Source organism: Typopeltis vanoorti, chromosome 4, assembly GCF_054136105.1.
Source record: "Typopeltis vanoorti isolate ZY-2024b chromosome 4, IOZ_Tvanoo_1.0, whole genome shotgun sequence".
NCBI lineage: Eukaryota > Metazoa > Arthropoda > Arachnida > Uropygi > Thelyphonidae > Typopeltis > Typopeltis vanoorti.
In genome coordinates, this window is record NC_143552.1 from 125,853,635 (window position 1) to 125,870,967 (window position 17,333).

General features: G+C 34.1%; 1 protein-coding gene across 3 annotated transcripts in view; it reads left to right on the forward strand.

Moving 5' to 3' along the window:
• Window positions 1-17,333, forward strand: part of LOC150107659 (calmodulin-binding transcription activator 2-like) — a 790,456-nt gene that overhangs the window by 254,650 nt on the left and 518,473 nt on the right. Inside the window, exon 1 of one of the 3 annotated variants that reach the window (XM_090391994.1) lies at window positions 10,416-10,782. The exons of the other annotated variants lie outside the window; for them this stretch is intronic. Within the exon in view, the coding sequence (XP_090248120.1) occupies window positions 10,776-10,782 (7 nt within the window). The 5' untranslated portion in view covers window positions 10,416-10,775. Of the gene's footprint in view, window positions 1-10,415; window positions 10,783-17,333 lie in introns of those variants that run through there. 3 annotated transcript variants of the gene reach the window in all.

Below are 17,333 nucleotides of genomic sequence, written 5' to 3' on the forward strand. Positions count from 1 at the left end.
AGAGACCAAGCAGAAACCCTCTTTTCAATACCCTAGCAAATTATAATTGTTGCACGAGTGCCTAGATGGCTTCAGTTTGGCAATTCGTAAAGCTATTGGACGAAAGAATATTAAAATCAGTGACGGCCGGTGAAAATTTTAAGTGGGGGTGCTACATATACAAAATAAAAAAAAATTAAAAATTTAAATTCTTTTTCCTAATCAGTAACTAATTTATTAATAAATAAACTTACATATTGAAAAATTGCTTTATTAAAATTATTTCACCCTCACAACGAACAAACATCAATAATAAAAGTTTCGTATCTCACAGAAATAACGCGCGCAAGCATACGATACCCTGCCCAACCAAACAGTGTCTGAATGACCTTGTAACGTGCAATCACAAGCGCAAACGAATATCGGCGAGTCTGGCTGCATTTCGCCGAATGTGTAACGATAATTGAAAAAATATAATTCTTTTCATATTTTCAACAGTGACATTCGTCATAATTCAGCCTTGTATCTATAATAAATAAATAATTATATGTTATTTTAACAAAATAAAAAAGATTTACAAAAAAAAGTTCACCCTCACCACGAACACGCACCAATAATAAAAGTTTCGTATCTCACAGAAATAACGCGCGCAAGCATACGATACACTGCCCAACCAAGCAGTGTTGGAATGACTTGTAACGTGCAATCTCAAGCTCAAACGAATATTATCGGCGAGACTGGCTGCAATTAGTCGAAAGTGATCAATGGACACTGCGTTAGATCGCAGTGTATTTGTTGCGTTAATCGAACAATTCCAATTATTAACTATTCAATCACTGTCGAAACATAAGCTGTAACCTTTAACATGTTGTATTGCATTTATATAATGTTGTAAGAATTGTTATTTTTTCCTTGGGGGTGCTGCAGTGTCACAGTGCTTAAGTACGGGCTGCCACTGATTAAAATACAATTTTTTAAATCATTTTTATAAATATTTTTTATAATTGTTGAAGTAATGCTCTCAGTTTATACACCCATTGAACCAAAAAGTCCGTTTATGCAAAATTACGATTTTCTGGCATTTTCCAATTTCTGATGAGATTCAAAAGTGCGAAACAGCTGATAGACCAGTGAAACTTTAGTTAAAAGCACTAATAAAAATTGAACAAACTTGTTCTTGGACAGTGTTCTTTTAAATAATGCAATCTCGAGCAACTCCAACGTCCAAGTTTGTATTCTTATAGGCTCTCTGGTGAACTTCGACACTTTTTTTCAAATATTTGAAAAAAATGGGGGCGGCGCACCGATCTTTAACCTTCCACTTCCAAGTTCTCCGGTCCAGGGCGTCCTTCGGACACCATCCTTTCTCCCTAAGATCCTCTGTCACCTTATCTTTCCACCTGAGCTTGGGCCTGCCTCTTTTCCTCCTTCTCTCCAACTCCATATACTCCACTCGTTTACCAACATACTCCTCACCCTTCCTCTCTACATGTCCAAACCACCTCAGCCTACTTTCTTGTATCTTCTTGCCAATTGGTCCCACCTTAACCGTCCCTCTGACGTAGTCATTCCTTATCCTGTCCTTCTTTGTCACACCACTCATCCATCTCAACATCCGCATCTCCGCTACCTCCATCTTCCTCTCCTGTGCCTTGGTTATAGGCCACGTCTCCGCACCATGGAGCATCGCCAGCCTCACCACATCTTATACAGCTTTCCTTTCCTCTTACAACTCACTCTCTTGTCGCACAGGACCCCGCTCATCTTCCTCCAATTCATCGAACCCAGTTATTCGGTGCTGTATTTCCTCATCCAAGTCACCATTCCTCTCGACAACCGACCCAAGGTACTTGAATTTCTTCCCTGAAATTAGCCTTTCACCCTGGAGTCGTATGGCCATATCCTCGTCACTCCCCGTTGACATATATTCAGTCTTCACCCGGTTAATTCTCATGCCTCTCTCCTCCAATGCCTTTCTCCACTCTTCCAGGGTATTTTCAAGCTTCTCTCGGGATGATTCGCATAGAACAATGTCGGCAAACAGCATGCTCCATGGTGCCTCCTTCTTGACATTGACTATGAAATAATAATGACATTTTAATATTCTCTCATTCAATAGTTTTATGTCGACTTGATTCCGCCTAGGTTCTTCTCTTAACCGGAAAATTTTATTTTCCAGTGTAATCGAGGGAATTCACTAGATGTGAATAAATTGCTTTCTTTATTCTTAGAGGTAATAATACTTCAGAAGTGCAGCCTGTTTCTTGGATTTAGGAAACATTTCATAAATCATTTCCTTGTCAGCGTTTTCTAAAGAATACAATTTTTCATCGTATTTCACTGAACCAGTTTTAGTTTCAATCATGTGACTAGTGTTATTTATTTATTTATTTTTTTTAAGATCTCGCTTCCTTCTAAATTACTATGATACATTTGAACTTTACCTTGGTCATTCCTGAAATTTCCCCTACAATTTTACAACTTTTCCATTTCTCATTAGTTTTTTTGTTAAATTTTTAATTCCATTCTTCTCAAACCACTCTTTGAAAATTTAATCATGAATACAATTTAAAGCAGTAATCAAAGTTCGGCACATATCGACTGCTACGCAGATTTTGTGTTTTTTAAATAGCGTGATCCCAAAGAAACGGGGATGCCGGAAGCTGCATTGTCTTAATGGTATCTTATTGAAGTTTCATGGTCCTTCACATATTTTGGCTACTTCTTACATCATGACAACGGATTCTGTTTTCTATACGAGCTGCTAAAAATATAGAAATTTGACGTATCGTAAATGATAATGGTCAATGAAAATAAGTTAATTTTTGTTTCTCTTTTTCATATAATATACGTGTATATTGTGATCTGTTTCAGTAAATAAAGACAACTTCAGCATTGAATATGAAGTGTATAGATGAATTGTGTTAACACGACGATGACATAAAGGATGAGGGAGGAGTTCGCGGATAACCTCGATATGCTGTTCTGGAACGGAGTCTTATGCCGGAAAATTGTGTCTGTGGATATTGAAATCCAATATGATTAATCCAGTTTAACAGAAATATGATTAATATTTGCCACTCTTAAAAAATCAAGTAAAAATTCAATTTAATTTTGGAACATCGCAGGCGAAATTGACTTTCTTACTTCAGATTCTAATTTGTAAAAAAAAAAAAAAAAAAAAAAACATCGTTAAGAAAAATCTTTAAAAAAAATTCGTTTAGTGATGTGCATATTAACAGTTTCATTTTGTTCGAAGTAAATTGAAAATGATCAGGATTTGTTTATGGTCTAAATGTATTTTTCTTATCCTCACGTTTTCAGTTAACCATCAGATTAATATCATATTTCGTCTCGTTTATATCCATATAAGTATTATGCGTTCATATTTAGTAATGCTGAACAACGCAATACTGTACTGGCTGCTGTTTCAATTGCTTTCATATTCGACAATGAGTTGTTTCTCCATCCTTTGCATCATCTCATTAAACTGCAATCATATGTCGAGTGACTGTCTATTAAATCCTATTATTCAAATGCTTTACTAATCATGTAACTGGTTGACTGACACCCTTGCACAAGAAGACATCTCAGTCTCCGATTTCCTATTTTCATAGCACGTGACCCGACAGTATCCGCCAGACTTGGCATGTTTCCGAGATCAAGCCAGTCTGTTTAATATGCTTCTACTCAGTAGTGTTCTGACCTAAGGTTAACACAATTAGCTGTGGAATTTCCAAGTCTTGCACGTATACCATACTGCACATTTCCATTTAAGCTATCTCTATTTCAACGGAGATAATTTGTTAAATTGTTTTTGCTTAGACAAAGTCAAAATCATTTTCTTTTCCTGTTCCTTTTTATGTTCTAAGAGGAAATGATCATGAGTTTTTCTACTTTATTCTTAACTGACGACCGAACAGCTTTTGGAAATGTCTTTCCCCGACTTTATGTCGCCAACACTAAAGTGCCGTAGGAAAATTCTTTGCCTTTCCTCCTCCTTTTGTCAAGTATCTGATGTAGTTAACGAGCGAACGAGATAGCGCAAGGTGGCATTACTGTCTGCGAATTGTTGGATTGATGATATGGAAAGAACGAACACACAAAAAAAGAAAAAAGATGGTGGCATGCTTCTAATTCAGTCGTGATATGTAACTAAATGGCCTTAATGTCGTCCAATCTAAACATATCTTCGAAATCATCTGCTATTTTTCATGCTTGAGTATGGCTGCGCTAAATTAAGTTTTTATGTCTTGAACATATTTATTTCCTTTTATAAATTTCAGCATTTAATCATGATAAAACATACTTAATAAAGAGCACCGCTTTGCATTTTTGTATAATATTCGCCTTTTTGAGATGTATTGTAGCTCATGCACTGTTGATTTTTGCCTGTTTCTTCTTGCTGGTGTAGGCATGTGTTACACAACGCGGGCAGAACGCGTGACAATAAACTGGTTAGATCTGAGATAATGCGGTCCTTTCCACATCCATAACTTCACACATCAGTAATTACTAGGTCATGTGTTTTAAAATATTGCTGTTAATTTTAAATGGTAGCTAATATTTAAGAAACATACGGTGATTTGTATGTTTTATTACAATCCGTTATTTCAATATTCGTTTCGCAACATTGCTCAGTCCCATCTGCTTGATTAACAATAGACTATACTTTAAATTAAGGGGATATAAAATCCACATTGTTTTAAAACCGAATAAGAAACCCAAAGATTGGAATCAGAGAGTTTCATGCCGAATATAGTAAACTATAAAGTATCGGCGATCACTAGCGTGAGCTAATGCAAGTGACCCTAGTACGTAGTACAATACCGGACAACTCGTTGCAAAGGTGGGGAAAGTTCAGACGCTATTCTTAGGTATTTTCCATAATGTAAAAACACATTTCCTAGGAACTGTATGCTGTTATTTGATATTTAAGTTAGCTCTTTATTATTTAAGTAATAGACTATACTGTAAACATGAATGCCTGTCATATGCAAAATTCTCCTCACAGAACCGCAGTGGTTGAGTTTCTGAAAGCTCGGCGGTTTGTAAACTGTGAGACAAATTGGATTACGAGAGTCATTGGTTTCAGTCAGATGAAAAAGTTTGAGAAGTTTTTTAATATTGTCAGAATTAAATATTACAAGCTTGCATCCACTAAACCAGATAAATATGAATCATATGACAAACACAGTATGTTGAAATCGTTATTTTCCTTATCTTTTTTATTTAAAGAAATGTTAATAAATATCATCACTGTTTTATAGTTAGTAAGCAAAAAGCATTGCTTGCTTTGAAACTTAAAAAAATTGACAGAGACCATGAGCTCACAACCTTATGCAGCATAACTTTTGGCATGAAAGTTTTCTTGGTATCGCACTGTTTAAAAGTAACTAACTCTGTCCAGAGCTTGTATATTTACTCTTTTATTTGTGCCTTTGATTAAGGGTTTCACTAGCCTTAATACGCCAAAGGTTGCATTCTCAACTTTTGATTCACATTTTGTTCAGGATTCTAAACATTTTAATGAATCCAGGAACATTTTTCTAGATCATTTCACCTATTGCAATTATCAATCAAAACCTCTTCAGTCATCAAATACAGAATCAAATATAGAATTTAAATATTTTTAAATTCTATATTCGGGTTGTTTGCCAAGATACAGGAGAGAACTGAATTAAATAATTGTGTGATGACATCGTCTTACTAAGTAAAGGTAAGTAAGTTATTTGTTATATTATATTTTTTCAATGTTATATTTTTTAATGGCTTAAAAAAGTTTCGTTTGACATCTAGAGTTTCCGGATTAGATAAACCTTATCTCACTCTCACTATTAATGTACAGTTGGTTTACAGCCTTTCGTATTGGAATCAGGGGCGCGCCAGTAGTGTCCGGCGCCTGTGTGCAAAAATTTAGTTGGCGCCCCTATCCCCCACCCTCCAATAAAAAATCACTTTTAAAAAACGTTTTTTTAAGTATTTCCTCCTCTTTCGCGCCTTTACTATCCTGGCGCCTGTGTGCGTCGCACACATTGCACATATGGCCGGCGCGCCCCTGTGTGGAATTCACATAAAAAAATAACAATTGAAAAGAATACTTTTTACAGTGTTACTTTGATTAGATTTATTATTTGGCCATAAGTAATAAATTACACGATAACCACAGTAGTTATCGTGTAATTTATTATTTATAATCATGCCATAGGTACCTTTAAAGATTATTTGGCCGTTTTAGTTTTGTGCATTATATGTTCTTTTTGGTTTCATAAAATGAGCTAGAAATATCGACTGTTTAAACGGTAATCAATATAATGTCAAATGCGTGCATACGTCCGTACGTTGAATTAGTATACTAATGTCCTGTTGTTTATAACACAAAAGCTAAAGTACTAGGAGATGTCAATTTTTATTGCTTGAATAAATCCCTCTGTCATCACTCATAACAGTAACTAACGGTGCTACCATTAAACCAAACCACGTGTATCCATGTATCAAGACAGATTTAATTCCGTCTTGTACAAATCATATATCGGCTATATCATTCACCTTTAAAGTTTATATGTCCTTTAAAGAATAACTGATAAATCTTTTTTCAAACCATATATTGAAGAGTTTAGATATTTTCCAGTATTTAATTTATATTCATCCTATTGGGGGACGAGTTTAAAATTAAAAGTTTTGCTTTCAACCCAACCAGTGATTTGTTTCAATTGTATTGTTGTCATAGATGAACAATGGATTTATTGGTCTCTCTATCTACAGCACTTTCATTGATAAAGATCAAAATAACAATTTTCATTTTCATTGTTTTTTAAGAATATTAAGAACAATAATAGGGAGACATTTCATTATAACAATACGGCCCCTTTTTTATTTATTTTTTTTTTTTCAATTTCCATCTTCACATATACTACTAATAGTAGTAGCAGTTGAGAGACTCGTCGTTTTTGCAAATATGACTCCTGATTCTATGCAGACTATTTGTTATATTATTGTATACTTCCCACATAACTTGCAAACAGACCAGAGATTACACGTAATTAATAGATAATAGCAGACTGAGAATTAAGGCTAACCATCGTATTTCATCTGATTAGGCTTTGAATACTCACTTATATAATGTGGGCCTGTGCTTCTAATGATGATGATTTCTTACCTTTAAATATGTGAGATCGCCTTTACAACCATTCACGTCATTCAGTATCAAAATTTTAATAATTTCTGTAAGTAAATTTGCCAAATTCATTATTCGGGGAATTGTTCCGCATATATTGTAAAGCCTACATTTGCGAGCAAATGAAAAACAAAAGCATTTTCATTTGCTTTTGTTTTTCATTTGTTTGCATTGTTCTAAAAATATAATTTTTAACTGAAATATGAAACGTATATATTTTAATTTTTAGGTAAACTAATATCTCAATCGTCGTACATGATATCTGGTGCCAAGATCGAAATTGCATCCCATCTAAGTTCTTTCTTTCTTTCTTTCTTAGCAAACCATTAAAAGTGTTTGGTTCTTTATACGAGTGTTTCACTCGTGTAAACACTGTACTCATGTAAGTGTAGTGGAATCGACATTTTCCGAAACACATCCAGTAGTTAGGTGGTAATGCACGTTACTTGTTTTCATCAAGGTCAGAAGTTTCTAGAAGTATTGCGGTAACGGCACATAATTAGGTCAATATGATTTTATGTTTTTAGACTTTTCTTATTTTACTGAGATGAACGCTGTGTGTATTTTTTAAATCCTGAACTCTCAGTTTATTCATAATTTGCTCTGCCCCCTTTTCAGGATAGAGTTTCAAATACAATTAAGATTTGATGTGTTTACGTTTAAAACAGAGTGTTTTATTATGATTATTATTATGTTTAAATAAATTTGAGAATGTTCAGCAATCCCTCGATTAGTGCGCCTAATGCGTTCTTTAAAACAGGCGTATTAATCGAAAATGCACTAATCGAATATAATAATCTATGGGAAAATGTATAATTCATTCCTCAGATTTCTTTTTTGGTCATAAATTTTTTTAATAAAATAATTAGGGTATATCCCAGGGGCTAGTTTAAAGAAAAACCATGAAGCTGAAAGACAATAAAACATATTCAGAATATAAATTTATTATTCTGCTTCTTAACAGAGAATTGAGCTAACGTAGTTTGGTGGGCATTTTTTTTTTTTTTTTTTTTCATACAACCGATGGTATGGCCCTATTGCCTCTTCTGCAAATTTTACTGCTTCTCTCTTCATCAGGGTCAGCCTCTTAGCATTGCTGCTTAAAAACTTCGATTGTAGGAAAAATATTTTCAAATTGTTTCTGTGAAATCTCTTTTGGCTGACTATCAGTGGTTAACTTTTCTTCATATTCTTCGGGATCTTCCCGCGGTGCATCTAAATTTAGCAGGTCGGAATCACTCAGTTCTTCAGAATGAGATTTGATAACTCTTGGACGTTATCATTGAAGGGGAGAAAGAAATGAAGGACGTACGAATTGGTCGCCAACACGCGAAATCACGTGCTTTAGATAACATTTCCCAACTGTTATACAAGCAAAATAGTTACCACTTTAAAAACTACAATGATCATGAAAGAGAAGTTAATTTTCTGACGTGTAATAATAAACAACTCATCCCAGAAGACGGATTAATTACTCTATTATCGGAATGGATCCTCCTTTTTGTGACATGCGCAGAAGTGTCGAAGGGTCTCGAATCTGTGGGCGTACTATAGCAGATAACTAAAACATACATTTTGGCGGGAAAAATTTGAAACATAGTGTACATGGAAGTAATGTAGTATGCCATTAAAAATAACTTCGTAAAATGTTTTAAATCGGTAACTCAATTATTTCATTCTGGTGAGTGATTTTTTAAAATAGTTAGCCATAAAAATGTATTGATAGAAAATTTTTAAAATCTGTAACATTTAGTTTTAAGATGTATATAGGCGCACTAATCGAATTTTAGAGGCACACTAATATAATTTGGGTATCGAAAAAAAAATGACGCATTAATCGAGGGATTACTGTATACCATTTTAACTAAACCGTCGACTGAGGCGTAGTGAGGCTATGACCAATGTAGCCCCGGCCATAGGCGCTAATTTTACATAGGCGCAAAAGTTGAGATTTTTAAAGTTTTTTTTTTTTAGAACGGCGCAATTTTCTTTCCTGGCCATAGGCGCCAAAATTCCTCACGACGTCTCTATCCGTCGATGATAATTTTCAGCATATTTCGGAAATGGCGGTGAGTATTATATGTAATCATTCGTTATTTGTACGTTCTGTACCAGATGACTTATATGGTATTTTTTAATATTAATTATTTTTATAAATATATGACAATAATAAATAAATAAATAATATATAGGAAATAACAAAAATTTCATCAGTTGTAATAACGAGGAATGTTTCTTTTTGATAATGGAAAGTCGAATATTTTTAACATTAGGATGAACATCCATGCAGCTTTCGTGATAAATATTTTAATCTTATTTTAAACTTCTTCCAAGCCATCTAATCTGTGTTACTTAATCTTTTTCACACGTAGTTTATCGGAATTGAATACGGAATTACCATTACCTCATGCAGGATGAACTTAGTTGATAAATGCAAAAATATTAATCAAATAGAAAGAGAACAAAACCATTTTTAGTGTCAATTTTTCAACTAATATCAGTATATTAATAAAACCTGGAAACTATTTAAATGTTAAGAAATTGATTAGTTTCTTAAATCATATGCTGGAGATCATTGCTACCATTGAAGATGCGTCATGATAGGTCACAAAGCAGGCTCAATGCAACTGTTAGAGAAGTTTTCTGGCTTGCTAGGCGCTTTTTTTTTTTTTTTTTAAAAAATTCTTCCTCTTCACATTCTTCCTGTTCTGGGGAGCCTGTGATTTGCATTTCCGCCTTTGACATTTCTTCATATACCCCCCCCCCCCCCACTCCCCAAAAATATCATTCTTTTTCTTGAAACAAATGCGCATATTTCTGAACTAATGCATTTATTACTGATTTTCTGATAGACTTTTCCACGTGATTTAAAAAAAAAATCAATAGATACAATTATATTATGTGCACGAGATATTTTTAAAATGTCAGATTGCGGGCTTAACTAAAATTTAAACTGTTATCAGATAATTCTATCTCTTTTCCTTCTCCGCATGCTTACTATTTCACATCGGTTTGAATGAAGTTGTTTATTTTTCTTTTAAAACTTTTCAACCTATTTTCGTCGGCGTTTTGAACAAGCAAAAATAATTGTGTACTCAGAGCAGGTGAATCTGTTTAGATCACATTACGATAGTGTTTAAGAACATAGGCGGCGCAGAGATCGTATTTTTTAACGCAATTATCCGCTAACGAGAGTATGTCACAGCTGTCGCACTTCGAGCAGCTCCGTCGTGCCATCGCTTTGGCGCCGGTTGCACCACATAGGTAACGAAGCATGCAAACCATCTCACGTGCCTTGGGAGCGTGTTCCTGAAGCAGATGACTTAGTATCCCCGTTCTCCGTTTGGAACAGGAACCGCAGCTGGCTGCTGGTCAGAATGGCCAGCTCTCGCAAACGAAAACTCACCGGAATAATTACTAGTCGTCGGCAACTTCTCATTTACCAGCTGTGTCCCTTCCGCCCCCTTGCCAAGTGCACTTGTTTCTCGTGTTGAAGTGATGATGGGTCGTTTACTAACTGTGTTGGGAATAAATGAAGAACACCGCCATTAAGTGTGTGCTACGGTTTCAAACATGTTCTGAATCTCGTCTCTCGCTACCCGCTACCTAACTGTTCATCATGACGCGTAAGTATTGTTAATGATTCGTTGTTACCTACATTAATAATTAAAAAAAAAAAAACATTGATTACAGAATCAGAAGATCATTTCTCCCGATCCCTTTTTCTTGATTCAATTTAATTGTTTTAAATACTTAATAGAAATAATGTTGTCTTGAATTCCGTTTACCGACTTTTTTTTAAAAAAATTTTATTTATTTTAAATTTATGATTGCGCGTGTTGCTACAGAAAATGCCGATAAAGCTTAAGAAATTACACCACTACAAGTTTCTTGTGGTTTACTTTAGTCTTTTATTTATCTAAAATAATGTTTTTATTTTTGTACTATATTATTTCACTTAAAGAACGCTTTTTCCTCTTTTGTTATCCAGGAAGATCAATCATTTGTTTGCCATTGGCAACCGTGAAGTTAATACATGCATATCTCTGAATAATATTTCATTCCCTAAAGTGAAGTTTCATCTTCAGTAGCGTTATGTTGGAGTTAATTTCTCTTATACGCGTTTCCCCCCCCCCCCCCCTTCATCTACACTTCACTCGATAAAGCTCCTTGATGTTCTTATTGAAGATTACACTTTGCAAGTCTATATATATATATTGCGCTTCTTGGCGTTCAGTATTGTCAAGCGATTAAATCTAAGTATGAAATAAACGATTTTCATAATGGACAATTTAATGATAGAAGATACCTCTGCGAAAGTACTCGATGATTCCTGATACTTAATTGCATTTTAATGGACTGCTGACAAGAAAGTTTTGTAAAGCTTATGACCTTCCTTCCTTTTCTCCTCCTCAGCAATCTCAGCTAAATTTCATGACTACTCTTTGGCCTGCAATGGCTATTCGAAGAGTGTGTAATTATAATAAATTTCGGTCGAGAGAGAGAGACGATGATCTGTTTCTAGAAAATTTATAAAATGATTCTATAATTGACGTTGATCTTGCATCGAAATTCCAATATTACATCCTCTACTTAATTATTTTCGATATCTCTTTTTTAAGCGAAATGTTTTCAAGAAAACTTGTTTTGATTTCTCACTTTACCAACTTTCAGTTACGGTTACTCTTAGAGCTACACCGCACCATGCAGGTTTCGAAACCAAATTCGAAGGAATAGGTTGATTAATCCCTATTATTGAAGGAAAGACTACTATCTTCACAGTGTCCCATGTATGTTTATTGCGCGTGTTCGTCTGAACCTGGTTGTCTGTTTGCGAGATGAAAAACCGAGTTTCCAGGAGAGAAAACAACTTCACCCCGAGACCGGCTAACTCACATTCAGATGAAAAGTCCTGATAAAGGTTCTTCGCGTCCTAGACAGGATTCGAACCCAGGTCTCTATCGGCGAAACCGACTAAGCTACGGTGACTCCCTACCAATGTACCCACTCTAACGAGACGAAATACTATTCATTAAAGAAGCAGTTTTGAATTTTTGAAAACTTATAAAAGTAATGATATCTAAAATATTTAAAAAAACCGATTAATTTGTGGATTATAATCAGCACATTGTTTTTCAGAGATTTATTTATGTATTTAATTTTTATGCTTTTCAGAATTCATCATGTTAGGTTCATCACATTCTATAAAAAGTTATAAATTTCTGCTTCAACTTGTCCATTGTGCAGTACGTTTTCATTGTATATACCGATCGATAGATCATTAGATGTAACACACACACACACACACACACACACACACACACACACACACACACACACACACACACACACACACACACACACACACACACACACACACACACACACACACACACACACACACACACACACACACACACACAAATTCTAATAGCTATTTTTTCCTAGAGGATGGATGCTCGTCTTAGTCATGGTTGCTTCACCGCAACTCCTACAGTAGTACGATGATGCTAAAATGCCAAGTTGACACTTCGCTTGCACTTTCCACAAAGCTCTGCAGCGATTATTAAATATCTAATGAGCGCTAACTCGGGTGCTGGAAATTCGTTGTTCTAAAACTTTACAAATTTCAAAAATGCGTATGCAATTACTTTTCTACAGAAAGTGACAAGATTCCATTTTATGTTTCGCAGACGTGAGCATATATTAATGCCGTTACAAAACCGCACTAATACCATCACACTCGTATATACATATTATTGTATATGTATTTATCTTACATCTATAGATAGAGACAACTCTATCTATACATATAAGAATCATATATTTTTTTAAGATTTTGATAAAATTGATTTTAAGATTTTTGATAAACTATATTTAGAATAAAAAAATGTTATTATTATTTTTATTTTTTATTTTATTTTTTTATTCTCCTATCATTTTTTCGGCCCGTTCCACACCAAAAACAGAATGGTTGGTGGATGATATGTTAAATAGGCAAGCGTACCTCCCCCAATTTAATGGTCATTAAGTTTTTAAGTTATTATAATTGTATGAAATAATTTTCATGCAATTATAATAATAATTTTCGTCATACGAGTATGGCATGAAGTTTTGTCCGTTCTTAAGAATGTTTTAATGTATCATTGATAATATGCTGAATTTTTAATTTTATCTATTGTATGACTACACATTTACTTTATTCGAAACTTGTTCTCCCTTTGACGCTTCACATTTTGCAAAGCTGAGGACATCAAGCGTGATGACTTATTCACTGCAAGAACTAGTTCAGAATGGTGCCTTGAAATAATTTCGATAATCACAGGAATCATCCTACAAACCATTTAGTTATTCTCTATCGGTAGGCCATATGTATATTATTCATAGTTAAACCATTAGGACTCTGGGCTCACTGTCGCAATGTCATCAACATTGAGTTAATTTGATGATTTGAGTAAGGAGGTGGACGTTGCCTTCTGCCTCATTTTGAAAACATTTCTGAAAGAGAAAAGAAGAAGTAAGGACCATATTTTAGGTTATTTGGACCTACAAAATATTCGGTATCACTCCTCTTTAATTTTTTATAAAAGCCATCGATGAATTGTCTTTGAAATGATTTTCAAAGGCATTAGCGAGGCAATTGGAGTATTATTCAAATAAGTTTGACTACACGTTTCATATATACTTTATCATATATTCATATATATATATATATATATATATATATATATATATATATATATATATATATATATATATATATATATACTCAATCATCTAAAAATGAACTAAACCAGCAGCATACATAGGTGGATAGGTGTTCTTTCCATACAACCTAGATATGCATATAAGGCACGCAATTCACGGACATTATTCACTACTTGGCGATAGCTACCTTGGCATAATTCAAAACAACTATCTCCAATGGATTATCAAAAAAAAAAAAAAGAAAGAAAGAAATTAGGCGATAGTGAGTAGAAAAATTGGTCAGGCCTTGGAAAAGAAAAAGATTGTGTAATAATGATTCATTATTTTACATCTATGATTGCTTGAACTTTCTTGCCATTACTGTCGATGTTTATTTAGAATCCCCAAGAGTGGCACCATCTTTATTTTTATAAAACTTTTAAAGATTTTGTGTGCGGTATCATGTATAATTTTGGAATTTACATTAACCAGAAAAGCCATTTTTGGTTGATTTAGACAACCAGAAAGAGATTTTTTAAACCCATTCAGGCTAGTAATCTGCTATAGATTTTGAGACTTGTGATGTGTGGAATGAATATAAAAACGTCATATGACTAATAAACATTGAAATAGGCAGAAATACCATCTAAAGCGGCCGTATTGAGTGGTCTTTAGTTCCTTTCCCATTCCACCTTAGGACAGCACACTTGGACAGAATTTCAGTTGATTTACGCGCGCATACACACACACACACACACACACACACACACACACACACACACACAAACGTCTATTTATCTATTTAATATTTTTTTTATTATATAAGAAAATATCCTTGTTCTCATCAAATGTTTATTATAGGGAATTGCCTGTTTGAAAGTCAGTATAAAAGACACTGTTTCAGGCTTGTTTTAGTGCATGGTTTTTAATGAATATATTAGGTTCAAGGTTTGTCTTAATCATCTAATAATATCAGATTCCATTAAACAGTTGTAATATATACAATTGTTTGATAGAAATATCCTCTATACAACAAAGAAGTTTCTTCAGTGATAAGTAAGATTGCCACAAATGATTTACGATGAATAAATATGAATTTAGGCTGCTCCGCATCCTCTTCTCCTTGTAAAAAAACCCAACTTTATCTCTCTCTCTCTGGATATCCTCGACAAGAGATTACTGTAAGTGATTTTAGAAATCTCGGATTTTTATGATAAATGAAACTGCCTGAATATGAGTTTGTCTGCTTTATAATTCTAATTTTTAAGAATAAGTTTTCGAGCAGCGAAGAAGAGGCTGAAAGGAGAGATTAGATTTTTATGAAACGGCATTTGTTTAGTGAATGAAAGTTACGAAAAGTGTATGATTATAATGAAAAAGCGAAGACAGTGAAAGAAAAAAAATCACTTTGAGTAGTTATTAGAGACATATCTGTTATTATTCAGGTGAAATTTATTATCTTCTGTCATGCGAGAATCTTTGAAAACCGTGTAATGGGTGGAAAATATCTTGTCAATAAGAATATAATGACTTCTCCCTCTTCTAGATTTCATTTTCACATGAGCAAAAGACTAAGCATTTTGAGATTGCTAAGTATAGCTTCTTCCGTATTGAATTACTACGTTAGAAAACGCTGTATGAAATATTTAAAAAAAAATTCCGTGTCCGGTTTGTTCCTCATTTAATGAGCTTTTGATGGAAACCTTATGGAAACGTTTCTCACATGCGTCTTGAGGTGGGTTATATCGATTTTTTTTTTTTTTTGTTTTCTTCTCATGTTCCTTAGTTTAGACTTTAAAACAGGTGTTGTTTAATAATTATATCTGATAACTGTATGTTTCGAGATTCATAAGTAGAACAGAAAATAATAAACAAATAATTTTTTTCTATTCACCCATTGTTCACTAAGATTTTAATTAGAGTGCAGTGTAGAAGCCATCCATAGAAAATTTTCAGAGTGGAAATAAATATCCAGTTACTCTTTTGTCTACTAAAACGGTCACGCTACTCTGTGGGAGAATAAAAGGCGTTGGCGAATTTATTTCTTTATTTATAAGCGAGATATTTAATGAATAATGGAATATCTTTCCTATAGTCATAGTCAAGAAGGGATTGAAAGACTCGTCCCTAATCTGTGAGTCTTTCCGCTTGAATGGGGGTGGGGGGGGGGTGACACGAGCAAGTGGGCGTTTGTTCTTTCGTTTAAAATCCGAAAGAACACTTACTGTGTTCTTTCGGATTTTAACCCCCCCCCCCCCTCGCTCAAAAAGTGCCGTGTCTTATAATTTAAGGAAGACAAACTTTATTATTAGTCTATCCATTAACATATTTGTCAAGTATCGGGATATGATCTGGAACGGATTAGAGTTGATAATCTCTCCTAAGCAGAATGAGATTAATCAAAGCTTTGTTATGCAAAACAGTTTTCATGCTACGATAAATCACATTATCTCCAAACCAAATATTTTATGAAAAATAAAGCAGAGGTGGAGTATTTCCCCCAGATAGTCTGCTATAATGTCGACAGGCTGAATGCTTACATGGTTGCTTAACATATCTCTTACTTATAAAAGTTTTGGTATCTCATGGTTGTCCTTTTAGACAATTTTGAATTTTTCTACTGAAAATTTTGTAAACATATTATTTGTTTTTGAAGCCTACGAAATTCCTCTTTGTTGCTCTTTTGATAATAATTGGTTTAAAAAGAAAAGGGAGCTGTGGATCAGGCGCGTTATTCTGACTCCATCACTGTTAAACAGGCTGCAAATTTGGCAAAAAGACATGAACGGTTGGTTAAGTCAAATATATCAGAACATTAAATTAATGAAACAAACTAAAACAGAGGAAAAGAAATCGAATCGTTAGATGGAAATCAATGGAAGAAGTTGGTCTCGATAAAAGTAGTGATATTATCAGAGGAATTGATAAATCACCATGTAGTGACAAAGGCATTTGGCAAATGCTGATCGAAGGAAAGATTGTGTCCTGTTGCACAGAAAGACGTCATTACGTGAATATGGTAATCGAAGAACTGAAAGAACCGATACAAGTAGATTTGTTGCTCCGGTAAATGAGATAATTTTCGAAAATAGTTTGGACTCATACAAAACTAATTTTGCACTGTATTAATGGCGTGGATCTTAATAGTCATATCGAGTATAATATATTCCAACCATTGCACAAAGCATTATCACAAATGATCGATTCCCCCCACCCCCCCAAAACACACACACAAAAAAGTTAAGTAATCAATGGGGAAAACCATGTATATTGACTTTGTTATAATATTAAGCTTACTCTAATATAAATCTAGAGCTGGATAAACTTGTAAAAGAACGATGCAGCAATATAAATTTTACCATATTGTGATACATTCGAGATATCTTTATGATATAGAGACACCAGTGGTCAATTGAAAGTGAGTTGTCAGCCAAAGCCAGCAGATCAAATTTATTATTTTAGGATCTTTTTCATCTTAAGACATGTTGCT